At 34.3% G+C, this 17,096-nt stretch overlaps 1 protein-coding gene across 1 annotated transcript; it reads right to left on the reverse strand.

Annotated features, from left to right (window-relative positions):
* Positions 1–2,038: 2,038 nt before the first annotated feature.
* LOC128227186 (gamma-aminobutyric acid type B receptor subunit 2-like) lies at positions 2,039–15,992 on the reverse strand. The gene is made up of 9 exons (XM_052937472.1): positions 15,896–15,992; positions 14,602–14,688; positions 11,663–11,813; positions 9,265–9,379; positions 8,128–8,238; positions 7,698–7,820; positions 7,382–7,528; positions 2,695–2,883; positions 2,039–2,167 (listed from the first exon to the last, which is right to left on the reverse strand). The coding sequence occupies exons 1-9, from the start codon at positions 15,990–15,992 to the stop codon at positions 2,039–2,041; spliced, it is 1,149 nt and encodes a 382-aa protein (XP_052793432.1).
* Between the last annotated feature and the right edge of the window lie 1,104 nt (positions 15,993–17,096).

Here is a 17,096-nt window from a genome sequence, read left to right on the forward strand (position 1 = left end):
ATGCATTGAATATCAAACGAGCTATATCAAAGAATATATAATGTGATACGTTTGATGTTTAACATGCATAACTGCGATTAAAGTTGATTTGTAAAGACAAGAAAGTCAACATGGTACAGACGTTTGCCTAACACATACAAAGTTAACGGTGCCACGACCACAAAAGAAACAAAAAAATAAACAAAAACATTTTTTATTCACGAACAGTTTAAAAAAAAAAAATTCCAATAAGTCATGTTAGAAGTTAGATACCTAGAATAAGGATCAATGTCCTAAATAAAAAAGCTCCCAAACAATTTTCATTGATAATGGTATTTCAATGTCGACATTAATAAATATACAAGCAATACACTATATGCGCACTATTTAAAGCAAACACTACGTTCATAATGATTCCCACAAAAGGTTGGAAAGTTTCAAGCAATTCATTCTCATTTGTTCTATAGAACAAGTCACTCATTCTCATATATTCAATAACTATTGAAAACTCTTAAACTGGACAACCTGTGAAATGATAGTTATGTCTTTGAAACTTTTTTGTTTTAATACACTTCCTTCCTGTTATTGCAATTTTGCACCTCAACATTACCGGGGAAGGAATTCTAGTTACATAACTCAAAGAAAGTTCTTGTCCGTTATCTCAGCCGAAACTCACTATCACCATAAAAATGCACGCGAGCGTTATGGCAAGGTGTAAAGTAGTGAAAAGTCATTGACACTAAACTCACTTTGGAGATATAACACACACAAATTCATTAACGTTGTACTTAAAGCATGTTGTTACAAGGTTTATTTCGTTTGTAGCTATCAAGATAAGTTTTGATTCTTGATTTTTTTATTGTATTATTTATTTTAGTCGCTTGAGAGCTTGTGATCTACAGTATAGTCGACAATACTAACATTTGTACATACTCGCATTATGAATCAGGCATACTTGAAAAGGTCGGCATGGGTAACAGGTACTAATATAAAATAATGTGTGTTTGTTTTCCTGGTTATCCTAGAATCGTCTTTATTGCTTTGCTAGCCGTATTAATCTTAAATAATGTGTGTTTGTTTTCTTGGTTATACGAGGCATATTCTTTATCGCCATGCTAGTCGTACTATGTGTGTTTGTTTTCCTTATTTTGCGAGGTTTCGTCCAGAATAAATGAATAGAAAAATCCAAGCAGCACGTTTTTTTTAAGAAGTCAATGTTTGTTTCTTCTACTGGGTATCTGATGTATGGTCATTATCTGCCATATTCGTCCTATCGGTTCTAGAATAGTGTGTTTTGCTTTCCTGATTATCCAAGATGTCAGTATTTTCCGCCGTAATAGGTTTGATATTTCAATACAGAATAATTAAATTGAATGCGAAACAAGAGGTCATTTTTTGTTTCCTCTGCAAGTAATTTCTGGTATGGTAATTCTCCGCCATACTATTTGTGTAAGTCGGATTCCAAAGTAGTTGAATGATGTGCCCGATCAATGTTTGGTTTTTAAAGAGATCCATGTTTTAACATCTACAGTTTATCCGAAGTAAGGCTCTTATCCGTCCTATTAGTCGTGTTATTCGTCTCCTTATTATTAAACTGAAATGCCTGACAATTGTTTGTTTAAAAAGTTGCCAATGTTTTAATTTCTAAAGGTTATCCGAAGTAAGGCTCTTATCCGCCCTGCTAGTTATGTTATTCGTTTCCTTATTAATGGAATGGAATGCCCGACCAATGCTGTTTTAAAAGTAGTCTATGTTTTAACTTTTACAGGTTATCCGAGGAAAGGCCATTATCCGACATGCTTGTCGTGAGATTCGTTTCCCCATTGGTTAAATGAAATACCTGACCAACGTTTGTTTTTAAAGTTGTCCATATTTTAACCTTTACAGGTTATCCGAGGTAAATCCATCATCAGCCATGCTAGTTGTGTTATCCTCTTCAAAAAAAAACTATAAAAAAAAATGCCTAAACGAACTGCTTAGCTAGGTCTGGTCATTTTCCCTAATGGTTGAATAAAATGCCCGATCAGCGTTTTTCTTTACTTGGCATTGTTTGTTTATTTTAGTGTTTATCCGATGTATGGTCATCCGTAGCCTTAGTGTTGGTTGCCGGCCCTGATCTGGTATTTGATTTGAACATGGCGCCGTTATTTTGTACTGCAGTTTCAACCTTTGAGTGAACAGCATGTATCTGAAACAATTAAATGTTTAACATTTCATAACAGGGTATGGTTATATACAATCAACATGTCTTTAACCAAACATTTATCATATTCGCTAGCTATGCCTAAGTGTCTTGTCTTGTTTGCAATAAGTGTGCGAAGTATATGGGGATATTCGATAACGAGGAATATTTTACTTTTTTGTATTCTTATGGCCATTATAATAAGGGACTGACATTCGTTTACAACAAACAATCTTAACTCTAGACTATACAATGTCAAATCGACTTGTTATAAGTTCGTGAAGTAAATGGGATTGGATATTCAATTAGGTGACAAGTAGCATCCACTTAATTACGAACAAAGATAAAACTTTACATACTCCACGCCATTTAGAATACAACGTGGAACACTATATATGTTTAAATGTGTTAACGAATTAATAATTGATTGAATACTCACTTATCTTCCTTTCTAGGAATAAAAAAATGTATTGTTACAAAATAAGATTTAATAGCCATGCTAATGCAAACCGTTATCCAATGATGTCGTATACCTTTGGTAGAAATACCACAAGCTGTGTGACTGTAGTTCCAATGATGATACATCCGGACGTGATCCCATACAGCATGACAACCTCATTCTCCAGGAGAAGAGACAAGGTGAGGCCAACCGCGCTCAGGACGACCACGTTGTACAGACAGAGGCCAATCTGTTGAGAGTCGTTCAGGGCCTCGATCTTTACCTGAAAATGTTCATGGAAAATAGAACCTAAATAAATTTAGTTCCAATATTTTGGCAACTGAACTGCTCATGATTTAACGTACGACAAATAAAAAACAACAACTTGTTCTCGCTATTAAGTTACAATGTTGATATACGGTTTAAATAACATAACATAACATATCGAACTGTTTTTTCTGCATTAAATGCTTTTACATTTGTAGCCTTTAAAATACGTATTCAACACATTCAACAAATATGAGTGTAGTCTGAGTGGTGTTCACACATTTGTGTTTCTAGTTCAATGTCTTATTGGTCATTGTCTTGTGCGTCGTAACAAACTGCAATGTAATTGTCATTAAAGTTTCATGTTCGTAAGCGTTCAGGGAATTTATCATCCGGATTTTTGGGAGACTTCCTAAAAGAAAATTTGAGAACTTCTGGATGTTTTGCTTAACTAATGGACTAAATGGTCCTATTAACAGGGTTTGTTATGTCTTATTTTATTTTATTGAGAATTTCGTCAAGAAGGACTTTGTGTTTATCTTTATTCATATGGCATTAATGGACATCTTAATTTGTAGTGTTTCATTAGATATACTTTAAACACATCGGAAAAGTTACTACGCCGCAAAAAAATATTGCTCTTAACTACTTATTTACAGGCAGGTCATGAAATATTTAGATGATCCACGGACGGCAATCAAAATATAAGGAGCGTCATTGGGGAACAGCGTCCTCACACGATATGTTCTACTTACATTTGCAAACAGCGGTGCGGAACGTACACAATAATAAATCGATTGAGTTCCAATTTACAATATATTATTAAAGGATCGTGCAGTGAACTCGAGTTTGACTGACCGTTTCAAAGCGAAAATGCTATCATTTATCAGGAAAGGGTTTTTCGATTCCTGTCTTGGTCTGTTTGTGTTGTGTGTAAGTGTTTGAGTCTCTTTTAATGTCGTTATGGTATTTCATATTTAATTGGTTTAAGGATAACAGTCGAAAGATAACCAGCGTCATTGTGGAACAGCGTCCTCACATAATATAAACTGATTGGACTTAAATTTGCAAACAGCGGTTCGGAACGTACACAATTTTTAAAAATACTCATCATTTATCGGGAAAGGCTACTTTGATGCGATATGGTCTGTTTATGGTGTGTGTACGTTTGTGTTTCTCTGTTAGTGTCGTTTGGGTCCTTAACTAGTGCCTCTAAAAACGGTTTTTGAATTAATGACTACTGGCCTTGTACAAGTAGTTTACATTGTTTTATTAGTAGTTGTTATATTGTGCAAACATGCTTTACATGTCAAGACACCAGATACAACTGCAAGATTATTTGTTTTTAAAAATGCATAAAATTGATACCGCTGTGTACAACGCATTGCATAACTGATGAAGCACAGCGAAGTGTTTGCTTATTTTTTTCACTTAGACGAGCCGTGTCAGATATATGTGTGTTATTGAAATCTGTATATCTACAAGCTGTGGGACTAATACGAACCATTTTAAATCATCCTTACAGCTTTTCTTTTCAAAAACCTAATTATCTTAATGTACAACTCGAGCACAGCTTTTAAAGCTTTCCATTGAACAAATAGTAATAAATCAATCAAATGCCCCATACTGGCAAAGCCTACATTCCGTATACAAGTACCAATAGTTTTTTTTTCTAAATTGATATTAGTTAAATTATATAATACAGCTAAATTAACTGTTTCAGATCTGGAAAGATTAAGTATATTTCATGACACATATAATAAATATACTCGTTAGTGTAGAGCATGATCGTTGTTTGCTGTTATGTTCTAAAATGTCACATCCTTGACACCCGACTCATTCGTTTAAGTTTTCTTAAATGGTGCATCATTTAGAGCTGACTCATTCTTTATTTATTATAATAGCGCCTTCTGGATACCCGACTTGTATGTTTGGTCTTAAATGGCGCCTACTTGACACTCTTCTTTTACGTATGGTTTTTATTGGCGTCTCCTTGACACTGGATACAAACTCGTACGCATTGTCTTAAATTGCGCCTGCTTGACACCTGACTCGTACATATGTTTTAAAACGCCTTATCCTTGGCACCAAACCCGACCCATAAGAGCCGACTAAAATGGTCCCTTCTTGACCCCCGAACCATGTTTCGAGCCTGAAAAAGCGCCTCAAAAATACCCGACTCATATAAATAGGGTGTTTCATAATATATGTCCCCTTTAAAAAAAAACGTTTTTCCTAATTTCCTGTTGGCCGGGCTTTTAATATGGCACACTCCAGGGAATTGTCCAGAAGTGGTAAAATCATTCAACGAAAGCACATCATCAATTACAGTTAATATCAGAACCATAACAATAAATATTTAGATTCAGTGTTGAATATGAAACAAAAGAGGTTTGAAGAGGGCCAAGAGACAGACCGGCGGCCTAACAACCATTGATGTCTACGTCCCGTTTTAAAATGAGAAGTATGTGGAACTAAAGAAGATATACGATATGTAAAACATCTGAAAAGTCTGTTCTTCGGGTGTTAGTTGACATTGACAACGCTGCAAGTTCTACCAGTGTTTTTAGACTTCTAAAGAAGGATTTAAAGCATACACCATAAACTGTTTTCATAGCATTTATCATTTGAAACGTAAAAACATTTCAAGCAGTCATTTGTAAAATGGATGATTTAGACGAAGCCTATTTCCCTCTCAATGTCCACGTAAATAAAAAGAACTGTAGGTATTGTAGAATTGAAATTATTATAATGAGATATTCTTGAACGCTGAAAAAGTTACAGTCTGGGTAGCCTTGAAGTGTTGTACGAATTATAGAGTTTTTCTTATTAAGAATGATGATGGCAACAAATGTCGTTACCTGAATGTTTGGAAAAATATATTTTGCAAGCATTGCTAAGGAAAGCTATTTATATACTATCTCTGTTGTTAACGTAAGACGGAGCCATTTGTAGAAAAACACTGGTGTCATAAGAAACTTTCAACGAAGACTTGCAATCGTAAATGCAGAATAAGGACGTCATGTGGAACAAATGTTGTAAACTGACTTATTAACAAAGCATACTGTAACGTAGATGAAATTATAGGTTATTTAACATTGTTCTGTACAATACGGATATATATTTAGACGAGTACACAGCTTCGAAAGTCATATTATCATTATTATTATTATTATTATTTTTATTATTATTATTATTATTATATTATTATTAAAATTAGTATAATTATTATTATTATTATTATTATTATTATTATTATTATTATTATTATTATTATTATCATCATTATTATTATTAATTTTATCATTATTATTATTATTATTATTATTATTATTATTATTATTATTATTATTATTATTATTATTATTATCATCATTATTATTATTAATTTTATCATTATTATTATTATTATTATTATTATTATTATTATTATTTTTAATATTAATATTAATATTTAACATTTTCTGTATAAAACAGAATATATTTGGGATAATATTTATAGGTATATTATAAAAAGGTCCTTTGAAATATTCCGTGTTTACAAACGACAATATTGATCCAATAATAATAGAAGCTTTATTGTAACGCTTTATCTAGAAATATATCTGAAATAACATCATATTAATAATGGAATCATGTATATGGTTTTGATTAGCAACACCTGAACATCGGAGGGATGTTTATGGGTGAACTGGCGCCTCCTTGATACCAAACTCCTTATATACCCGAATCGTAATTATATTCTAAAATAGCGCCTCCGTCATATCCTCCACATGTATGCTCTAAAATAGCGCCTCTTTTATAACAAACTCATGTTAGTGGTCTTACATAGCGCCTTGATACTCGACTCGTAATTTAGCGCGTCCGTGATACCTATGGTCTAAATAGTGCCTCCTTGCCACTGGAACCGTAATTATTGTCCAAAATAGCGCCTCCGCTGTACCCACACACATATAGGGTCTTAATTAGCCTACTTGTCATGACCGACTCATGTGTTTTGTATTCGATAGCGCCTTCTTGATACTCGATTCGTATTTATGGTCTAAATTAGCGCCTTTGTGATACATTACGCATATGAATGGTTTAAAATAGCGCCTCCCTAATTGCCGGCTGTAATTATGGTCTCAAATTTCGCAATCCATTTACCAGACTCATATTCATGGTAAAAGAAATGTACGGCATTGATTCCAGACGCATGTTAACGGTCTAAGATAGTGTCTTCTTAATAAGCTTTTCAGCAGTTACTGCTAAGCAAACATTACAGTTGGGCGAATTCGATGACATATTACCTGACTAATTAGGTCCTTCACAGACGATTTCCATTTCGTGCCTTTTTTCTCTGTCGTAATGAATACGTTGAATGATTTTAAGTGTGGTTTTCCGACCAATGTTTTAAAGCGAAGCAATACATGTCGGAGCATATGATTTTCATCAAATACCCCTAAGTACCGACTCACAGATGGTGTTCGGGTCATGTTTTAAATATGATAAGGCATTGTAAAGGATGACCTTACGTGTCGTGTTTCCCAGGCAAGGAATGCTCCAAACGACAGAAGGGCGCCCTCTATAATGTAGATGGCCCAGCCGAAGTACACCGAATAATCAGACCTGCACATGCGCACAAACGGTCGAATTTCAGCGTCGTTTCCTTCCATATGCACCTGAAAACAAAAATCAAATAATAGTTAATATCTGCATATCGACTTCTAAACATACTAAATACTATATTGAGCTTGTCCCTGTCGTTTTAATGTCTTTATATCATTATGATTACAATGTTAGAGTTTGACTTCTCTAAGAACACCTTTATACAAACAGTATAACACGAACCTCTTTTTCTAGGTACTGCACTACCACCGAATGCGGCCCAACTGCCTCCCATGCAATAAGGACGCCGGTAATCACAGCAACTAGGATACCGATTATTGCAAGAAGTTGGTAGTCTTTAATTGTCTAGAAATGTTTAAAACAATTGTTAAGTAAATTTGTTTTTTATAAACTCGGTTTAGGGGCAATTTACAGGGAACTTAGTCGAAATTAAACAAAAGATGCAAATAAAAATGCTTGTCGATAATAATGTCGACACATGATTCAGATGAAAGCCAAAAGAGCCTTGGCCGTTGTGTTTCTCGTAAAAAGTGGGTTTTATAAATTATTAAAATTTGAAACCAGATATTACGTACATTAATACAAATATTTAGAGACCGTTCATGCGTTTTGATTTGTTGCAACACGATACCATTAAGATGTTGATTAAAACTCTTACCATTTTAAGTTTTTTGTTGGTGAAAATTCTGTGAACTCGCCATGTTTTAGTGAATAGCGCACCAAATGTCACTGTAAACCCGATACAGAAGAGGCAGACGCGAGCCTATACAAGTAGAAAAGGATAAACTAACAGAACCAAACATTTACAAAAGGAAAGATGTAAAACACCATCGAATACAGTTTTGTCCATTCCAACATCAAATTTTACGTGGATTTGTGGTGTTCGTACGTTTGTATCTCTTGTTATATTTTGGCCCTTACCTTTTGTCTCTAAGGATTTATAAAAAATACTACTGGGTTTGTCCCTGAAGTTAATAGTGTTTTATTGTAGCCTTGTTGCTTATATGTATGTGAAAAATGCATATTTCAAAGATAATATATTAATTTTACCTTTTCCATGTCGGTCTAATTAAAGTTGTATTTGAAATGCATGAAAACCCCATATACATGTATACTAATTATGAAAAGAAACATTGCTGTTTAAAACAAAAATTGAATACCCATGTAACAGTGCAAGTTTATAAACAAAATGGCAAACACAACAAAAATGGAATACGCATTTATTATATACAAGTGAGTTTTGGGGAACATATTTTTTCAGGACATTGACAGTGTCGATATTTCACAATTCATTGACAATGCTTTAAACAGTACCATCATATCTCGCACAAGCCTACGTGGTATTCTGGACAATAAGTACATTAAAAATCTAACATTAAAGGACCGTAACTTTGCATGAAACCACATTGCCTTCACTTATTACAGCCGTATTTTCTGAATATTTGATGTAAACGTATCGGTTTAATTGAAACTGTTTATTATAAAATGATATGTGTTACGTTGTAAACAAACTATTCCATAGTTTACATTTTCCATAATCATCAGTAGAAATAGTACTTAAGTAACAAACAAGAGCGTCCCGTAGTGATCACAAATACGTGTATGTTGTTCCTAATGGTTTCTTCCTGATAACTATGATGGTTCTTCCTATAAATGCAAAAATTGTCACATGCAAAGCAGTTCCCAAGATTTGAATGAAAATCTTGAATTGGTTTTATATTGTGCAAGGATGATGTGTTTGCATTTTTTCTTCGACACACAGACAAGCTTAAAAGGACCACGACATCACCTTGCAAACTGCTCCATACGTCGTCTCTGTCGGTTTGAGAAAGACAGTTGAGTAGCACATCATACATCCAAACAGTAACACGTTGTTAATGTTCGGAGAGGACATCTTCACTGATCTAGAAATAAATAGTAAACGATATGTCGACTACTGGTTGACACATAGGATTAAATTAAATTAATCATATACATATTTAAAAACCGTTTCATATTGACGCCCTGCTGTGTCTTGTACAAGTGTGTGAGGTAACACAAAGCATGACATCGAGGGGTGAATGCGAAAAGGTTCTAAGTGACATTAAATAAAGAAGCAGATAGAACCTTTTCGCTTTCACCCCTCGACATGCTCTTCAACATTGGTCTGATCCATAAAACAATTATGAATAAAACGTTCATACATGTATCGTGTAAGCATTCTCTTCAGTAGATACTTTAAAAGCAGGACTCGAAATATGAATATGAAATGACCGCACATTACAATGTAGACATACCACGTGGCAAAATATTTTTCGCTTCAGATTGGAAAATCACTGTAAGTTTGATATTTCCATATCATTTTTACAATACATAGGGCAAACTTTGAGTACAATTGAACACTATTCCTTGTTCCTGAGCGATATGTTGAGCAATTTATATTTTTATCCATAAACGGGGGCAAATGCTCAGAATGTATAAAATATTTTTTGTAAGTGAAAAAATAAATAACTTTTCTGGTCCAAAAATATGCTTATATGTATAGTTAGGCCTAAAAAAAATTGTGTGGTTAGGGTAACATGGCCCCCAAGAATAGGTAGGGTTTTTTTATTTAAATTTTAGGTTTTTAGTTTGGTACAGGTTTGTTTTCTCTGTTTTTGTCCTTTCTCAACAGTATTTCAGTTATATTAGGACATTGCTGGGGCTAAACATTCGGTAACTATGATTTTCCTGGATAATTAGACCCTTAGATTGATAGACCGGCGCTCTCCCAACTGAGTTAGCCGAGTTTTGTATTTCCTTTCTATACTAGTAGAATGTTTGCCCTGATGCTATTTTATTTAAACTATTTTTTTATGATTGCATCATTGGATAAAAAAATGACAAGTGAAAAGAGTCATGCTTGTCCCGCAGTGGTGGTCGGGGTATATTAAAATAAGTCGGAATTCAATCTTATGTTTGGGAAAACTTATACTATTATCCAGAGACATTTTGTACAATTGTATATAGGTTACTCTAAAGAATGAAAAGTCGGAGAATTTCCCGATGAACTGTACGACAGAAATGTCGTATAGCTGTTCTTTATACAAACATACAAACGGGTCCATGGCCCCTTGTCGGAAGTTGACATGTCAATCTCGAATATAGACCCCGGCTCTTAAGAAACATTATCTCTACATCTTGGAAAATCATCTCGGGTGTTATGAGCTTAAAGTCCCGACGTTCTGGAGTGTTATGGCGACAACACGCCGTTTTTACGATGTTTATGACGGCGGAATTGGTCGCCATGTTTTTCTTGTGTAGCGATTCGCACAACTTATTATTTTTTTCCTGTAGCGTTTTGCACAACTCAATATTTTGCGACGCGCTGAGCATAACGCCCGTACAGTACCGTACCGAGCACAACACGGCGATGTTTTTTCGCAAGTCCCACCAAAAAAGTAGGGTCGGCTGTATTTTCCATGTAGGGTCGGATGACCCGAACCACACAATTTATTTTTTAGGCCTTACAACGTACGCCTATCAAACGGAAGTTCCAGAATGTAAATTCTATCCACAGGGTATATATATTCCTACACATGACGCTAAAATTCTATAGAAATATGCAATTTTTGTATTCTGTTATTAAGACAAGCCAAAGTAATTTGGTTATAGGAAAAAGAAGTTTAGAAAGTTACAATGGCCAACCTCTCTCATTTTTTCCGCGAGCACAATTGAAACATGTTTTCCGATAAATGTTGTCTTACAGCATTAGAAATACATATACATGTTTATATATGACAAATAAATACCACAATCATACTGCTTAGTAAGTCACAGAATTTATTTATCAGGAAAGTCGTCCTATCAACACGATGCACGTCGTCTGTTTTTGACAAAAAAGTAGAGGTATTGCGTCGTCGGTCGCTTTGTAATGCGAAATAGTTCACATAAGTTGTGTACCAATTTAAACCGTGAAAGAACAATTGTTGTGTATACACGTGTTTCTTTTTACCGAACATGATGTTGACTCGTTCGAATCGTTATGTCACGTGGTCAGCTTTTGTCTTGTGTTAGACCTATTGCCCATTAACACGACTTTTACATTGGGGGTCTCTCGTGTAATATTAGTAAAGTCTTAATGGCTGTAAGTTTAAACAGGACCTCTGCTTAGTTCTGGACTATTGTGCCTACCCCTTTTCAAGAAAGTTTGTATTGTTTTAACGTACCTGTTGCTCCTGAACACAATGTTGAACCCAAACAAGGAGAGAGCCAGGATAATCCCACAGGCTGCCAAGGTGCACAAGGGTATGTACATTACTGGAGGGATGGTGATCTCTCGGTAGGTCACGTATGTAGAGTCACGTGGTATTTTGTTGTCTGGAAGAAATATGTGTAGTCTCAATTTGTAATGGCCGTCGTGTTTATACAAGTAAGTAAGAACAAAGACATTAGTCTTAAGCCATGTTGGATAGGAGCATTTTCTTTTTTTATACCAAGCAAGTCTGAAGTGTTGTCTAGTATTTTTACGGATTGTTTTAGCGTCTATAAAACGTCGCCTTGTACTTCGTTTATAGCGTTATCTTTAAAAACAAACTCTAAGAAATCCCACCATATTCAAAGACTTAAATCCAAACTGTTTACTCCAAAACGTGTGAAAAATGTAATCTTTATATACTCTTATTATAAACCAACAGGCAAGGAGCCTACATGTACAAACATGCATAGACAGATATATCACATTCATCAACACTCACAATTAATGAGCAAAGACACATAAGAATGATGTTCAGTAAGTTTCGGGACTGGTATGTACGAACAGACCCAACGACAATACTTGCTATTTATAACTAAGTACTATAAGTATTATTATATAAGGTGAATATAAATGCTTATAATGCATTCATTTACAATGCAAATAAAATTAAGTTATTTTTAATTAAACTGGTATTTTTCATTGATTTTAAATGTATAGTCTTCTAACAATGTCTGGTAACGCATAAATGATCCGGATGAAAAAGAAATATAATAGAGTTAAAGATCTTCTTCGAGGAGTGACAATTTGTCTGCTATAACCATCTTAAACCGACAAAGTTATATACATCCACATGTGAACGATATAATTGTTCAAGCAACTTAATGTAAATGACATCAAACTAGCCAATCAAAGCGTAGCGATTTTTGCCTCCGTAAACAAGTCGATTTATTTATTTGGTAGTGACGTCAAACCTAATGATCACCTTAAGATATTCAATGTACAAACAAACCATAGTCAATTGGTATTATCTTAACAGGTATTGCTCGCTGGGAACTACTATGTAAATTCAATGTCCGTTCTAGAAATAATTATTTGTAACATTATACAGTTGTTGCATGGGCATTTGTGTAACAGTCAAAACTGTTGTCCCGAGGTGGAGAGGATGACTTTTGAACTGAAGCCCCGAGCCAGATAGGCCGAAGGCAACAGTTCAGAATGTCATCCCCGACACCGAGGGGCAAATGTTTTGGCTGTTACACAAATGCCCATGCAACAACTGTTTTATTACCTGATTATATATTTTGTTTAAACACGAAAGAGACAAATACCTTTGTAAAGCGAATATATTGAAGTTTCACATATTGATTTTAATTACAAATACCGGAAATTCACGAGTTTAAACGATATGCAGTTTATATTTACCTATGATGGTGTCTCACGCGCGTTTAACAGTTCAAACTGTCAATAGTTCAAAACATTGTAATGTTATTTACTATTTGTAAAACAGTCAAAAATAGTGAATTACATTTAAATAGGGCATCGGTTAATAATTTTGAGTGACATTTTCAAAAACCTTTTCAAAGCATTTAAAAAAACAATTTCAAATGACACAAAATAAACATTGTTTGCTAGGCACCCAAAATCAACATACTTGTAAATAAAATATCTTATGTGCGTTTAAACGATAATATATAGGTCGGTTATTGTTATTACAAATAATTTCCGTAAATTATCACGGTCGCTGTGGCTCACTTTGAATCAATCGTATAATTTGTAATATATGAACTAAACCCTTTTCATGCTCAATTGTTTTTAAACAGAAATGTTATACGGTGAGTAGAAATACTATAACTAATTTTCAATAATGATAGTAGGACGTGCACGATTTTAACATATTTGTTTATTTCACACTACTTTTAGTTTACAGTCCTATCTGTAATACTATATGTCTTACAATATTTATTTAAAAAAAAAAACATTTTCACTTTCCAGATAATATGCCAAGTTTGAGCAGGGTATAAGGATTTTTGTGGCAATAATACTCGGAATGTAGACAGTCAATTGATATATGTACAAAACAGAGTACTCAAGACAGGATCGAAAAGGAAGCTTTAAAGCTAATGATCTGTTACGTCAGTAATTCAATTTGCTTGTGCCACGGTGAAAAAGACGCAATGATTTAAACTATTTAACTGGTTATAATATGGTTGATAGGTTGAAAGTTCCCAGGGCTTATTCACCAAAAATTGTGAAGAGGCCTAGCCTTTTCATTTTGGGAAATTTAAACGCGTGAAATTCTGCAAATTGGGAAATTTAAATGCGTAAACGTCTCAAAATGGGAAATTCCACATATGAGGATTGAAGACACCTTTTAAACACAGGTCAAGGTATCCATATGAAACTCCTAGCTGATTTTTTTCATAAAATGTATGACCTTTTTAATATGAAATGTGTACAAACACTACACAGGGTCAAGTTTGAAAGGTCTAAAATGTATTGACTTCCAATTGATACACATGCAGATCTTATTGGGGGAGACTTTGATTGCACTTTTTTAACATGACGCAATGACAAGGGAGGGAGAGAGATTAGTTTTAATCTTCAGAGAGTTGATTCTAAATCGAGGGAAAGAATTGATAACAATATATGGACTAATTGGTCCTCAAATAACATTTAAATTATACAGCATTCTTCTGATGTTAACTTAAAAGATAAAAAGAATAATTTGCTCAAACAGAATGAATTTTTATTGTAAATTTTTGAAGTAAGATCTTCCTTTTTGGGAAAAATATCTGGGAATTGTGAAAAAAATATCTGGAAATTGGGAAAATATGCCATTTTTCCCAATTGTGAAGTAGCGTAATTTCGGCCCCTAGCAAAGAAGGTGAAAAAGCCCTGAAGGTGTTATACCTTTCCATTTCAATACTCCTTTCAGCCAATTTATTTGCTTGGTATTAGTCGCCTGTGTAACATAACCGACATTCACCCTTTTTCCTCCTGAAATAAATAGAACTTCAAGGAATAAATTTTCTTTTCATTAGAAACAGTAATTGATCAAACGACGATAAATTGTATTATTAGAAGGAACGGTTATACGAGTAGAATTATAAACATAAAGTGGTATACTTTTTGCAGTGACAGTTCAAAATGTTTAAAATTCGTAAAATAGGCAACAGCGTTAACAGTTTCATTTGAATCCGGTAGTCAGTTTGTTTAATGGCAGGATAAAAACGAACGTTTCAAACATAATATAATCAAAATTAAGGCATGTTCTAAAACATTAAAGACATTCAATTCAATAACTTTACATGTATTGTCTCCTTCTTCCTTGTATAATGAACCCTAAAATGAATCAGTATTCTAAGACTGGAATCATAATCCTACATTGCAACCTTTATAAATTACCGTATCAATACAGACATAATATTTAAAATATATACTCTTAATATCACTATCCATATAATTGTCAACATTTTAAGAACACAAAACCACAACAGATATATTTGGAAATTGAATACATACGTTCATACATCAATATTTACACCTCAACTTCCATTCCTTCGGACTCCACACACATTGACCAACCCAACTGCGTTCATACCCCGATAATGGCATTAACTCCGCAATTCATTCCTTAATTAGTAGTTGTACTATATTAAGTGTTTGCTTAGTATGTTATGACACATAATGCTATATATAATAGCAAGGAAAGGGTAACTAGAAAAGCAACGGTTTAGTGAATAAACCTGTATGACGAAATGATTAGTTGTGTGTAATCTCAGTTGTTTGTTTCTTTCCTTTGTTTAGGCAACGCGGATGCATTAAGACATATACAGCTTTCGAGATGCCTTGTGGATAATAAAGATGATTCCATAACACATATTAATAATATCATTAAAACAGCAATTATACAGCGTCTCGTTGATTGACATGCAAAACACATGCAAATTGTCTCCTATAACAAGTGTTCCAAGTTACATTATTATAGCTCCACCGATTTGTCAGTTATGGCAATTGCAAAAACAATTGCACGACGCAAACCATGATGCAAATGACTTTACGGGTACCATAAAACACAATTGGTTTTCTAAATAGCAGTTGAGGTAATATTATGTTAGTTATATATAGTATTGCCAACGATAAGGATACTAACTATTTTGAATCCCGGATCTGTAAAACCGACCCTTGACAATTACAAAAGTACCTTGAATACGTTGTAACACCATGCTCTTGTCAGGATCAGCGCCCCCATCTTTAAATGAGATGCGGCCGGATATTCCGACGAGTGACGAGTCCGCCATACAGTTAAATATGATTTCGTTAATGTCGCCGTCGGCGTATGTAAACTCGCCGAGCGTTTTCTCATAACCTGTTTGAAAATCATAATACAACGTGGCATTTTAAATTCCTTGAGGTTAATTTGAGCACTTTCTTAAATATTTTGTATCACATGTGTTACGTAATTTAAGGAAAATCCAGGGATAAGAAAAATACAAACTCATAATGCGGTGTATTGCAACCAGAAACCTTAAACTAATAATTTAGCTACACAGAAAGTCTATAAATTGATTAATTTTTCCCCCAACTCAGATAAGTAGATCCAAAAATTTAACCATGCTAGTAATTCTTATCTTGCCCTCGGACAATGCTAAAACAAGTACCCGTATGGAACTCCTTTTTAATGGTCATCACATTGTAATTACCTCCTTTGTTGAAGACTGTCGTCTGTAGCATCATAGAAACATTGTCTTGTGGCAATATTTAGAATGCTTATTAATCAATTCTCGCTTCAGTTGTCCCCATAAAAAAGTTTTCACGCATCTTTCAATAAATAATGTTTCACTCTCCTCAGAACTACTTAAAGACCGATCTGACTATTAACATAATCTGAATCACTGCGCGCATATCCATGACAACCACGAATTATCACATATCCATACGCATTTATTTCCACTACGCACAAAAGAATTCTAGCAAAAAAAAATTTTTTTCTTAATTTTCTTAAACTGAGGTGGGAGAAAAAGCATATACCATAGCCGCACGTGTGACAAAGGTTCACCCCAACCCACGCGCAGATTGTTAAGCGGAAAAACTCGGTAAACCTCGTTTCTGCTAAACATCCCACACTCTCGGCCATGGGAGATACTTATAGTTTTATTTTGTCTTCTGTCGTATTAGTTAGATTACCTGAAGTAAAAACTTAGGTATGGGCGTAGTGACCGTATTTTATTTCAGATAATCTAACTGACTAAGAATAGACCCTCATTGACTGACACATTGGCCATGCATCATCTGACTCAAGGAGTGTGTATTGGATGAGAGGCAGAAGACGGACCCGCGAAAGTTGAAAATCTTAACGATTAAGCTTAGTACCATCTGCAATTTCATTGGATGAAAATGTAGGT

Source organism: Mya arenaria, chromosome 1 (genome assembly GCF_026914265.1).
Source record: "Mya arenaria isolate MELC-2E11 chromosome 1, ASM2691426v1".
In the NCBI taxonomy this organism is placed as follows: Eukaryota; Metazoa; Mollusca; class Bivalvia; order Myida; family Myidae; genus Mya; species Mya arenaria.

Coding starts and splice junctions, on each gene's coding strand:
- LOC128227186 (XM_052937472.1), bottom strand. CDS start 15,992: ATGGCGGACTCGTCACTCGTCGGAATATCCGGCCGCATCTCATTTAAA. Junction 7,821..8,127: donor AAAAACTTAAAATGGTAAGA/GTTTTAATCAAC, acceptor AAACATTTCTAG/ACAATTAAAGACTACCAACT. Junction 2,884..7,381: donor TTGCCTGGGAAACACGACAC/GTAAGGTCATCC, acceptor GAACATTTTCAG/GTAAAGATCGAGGCCCTGAA.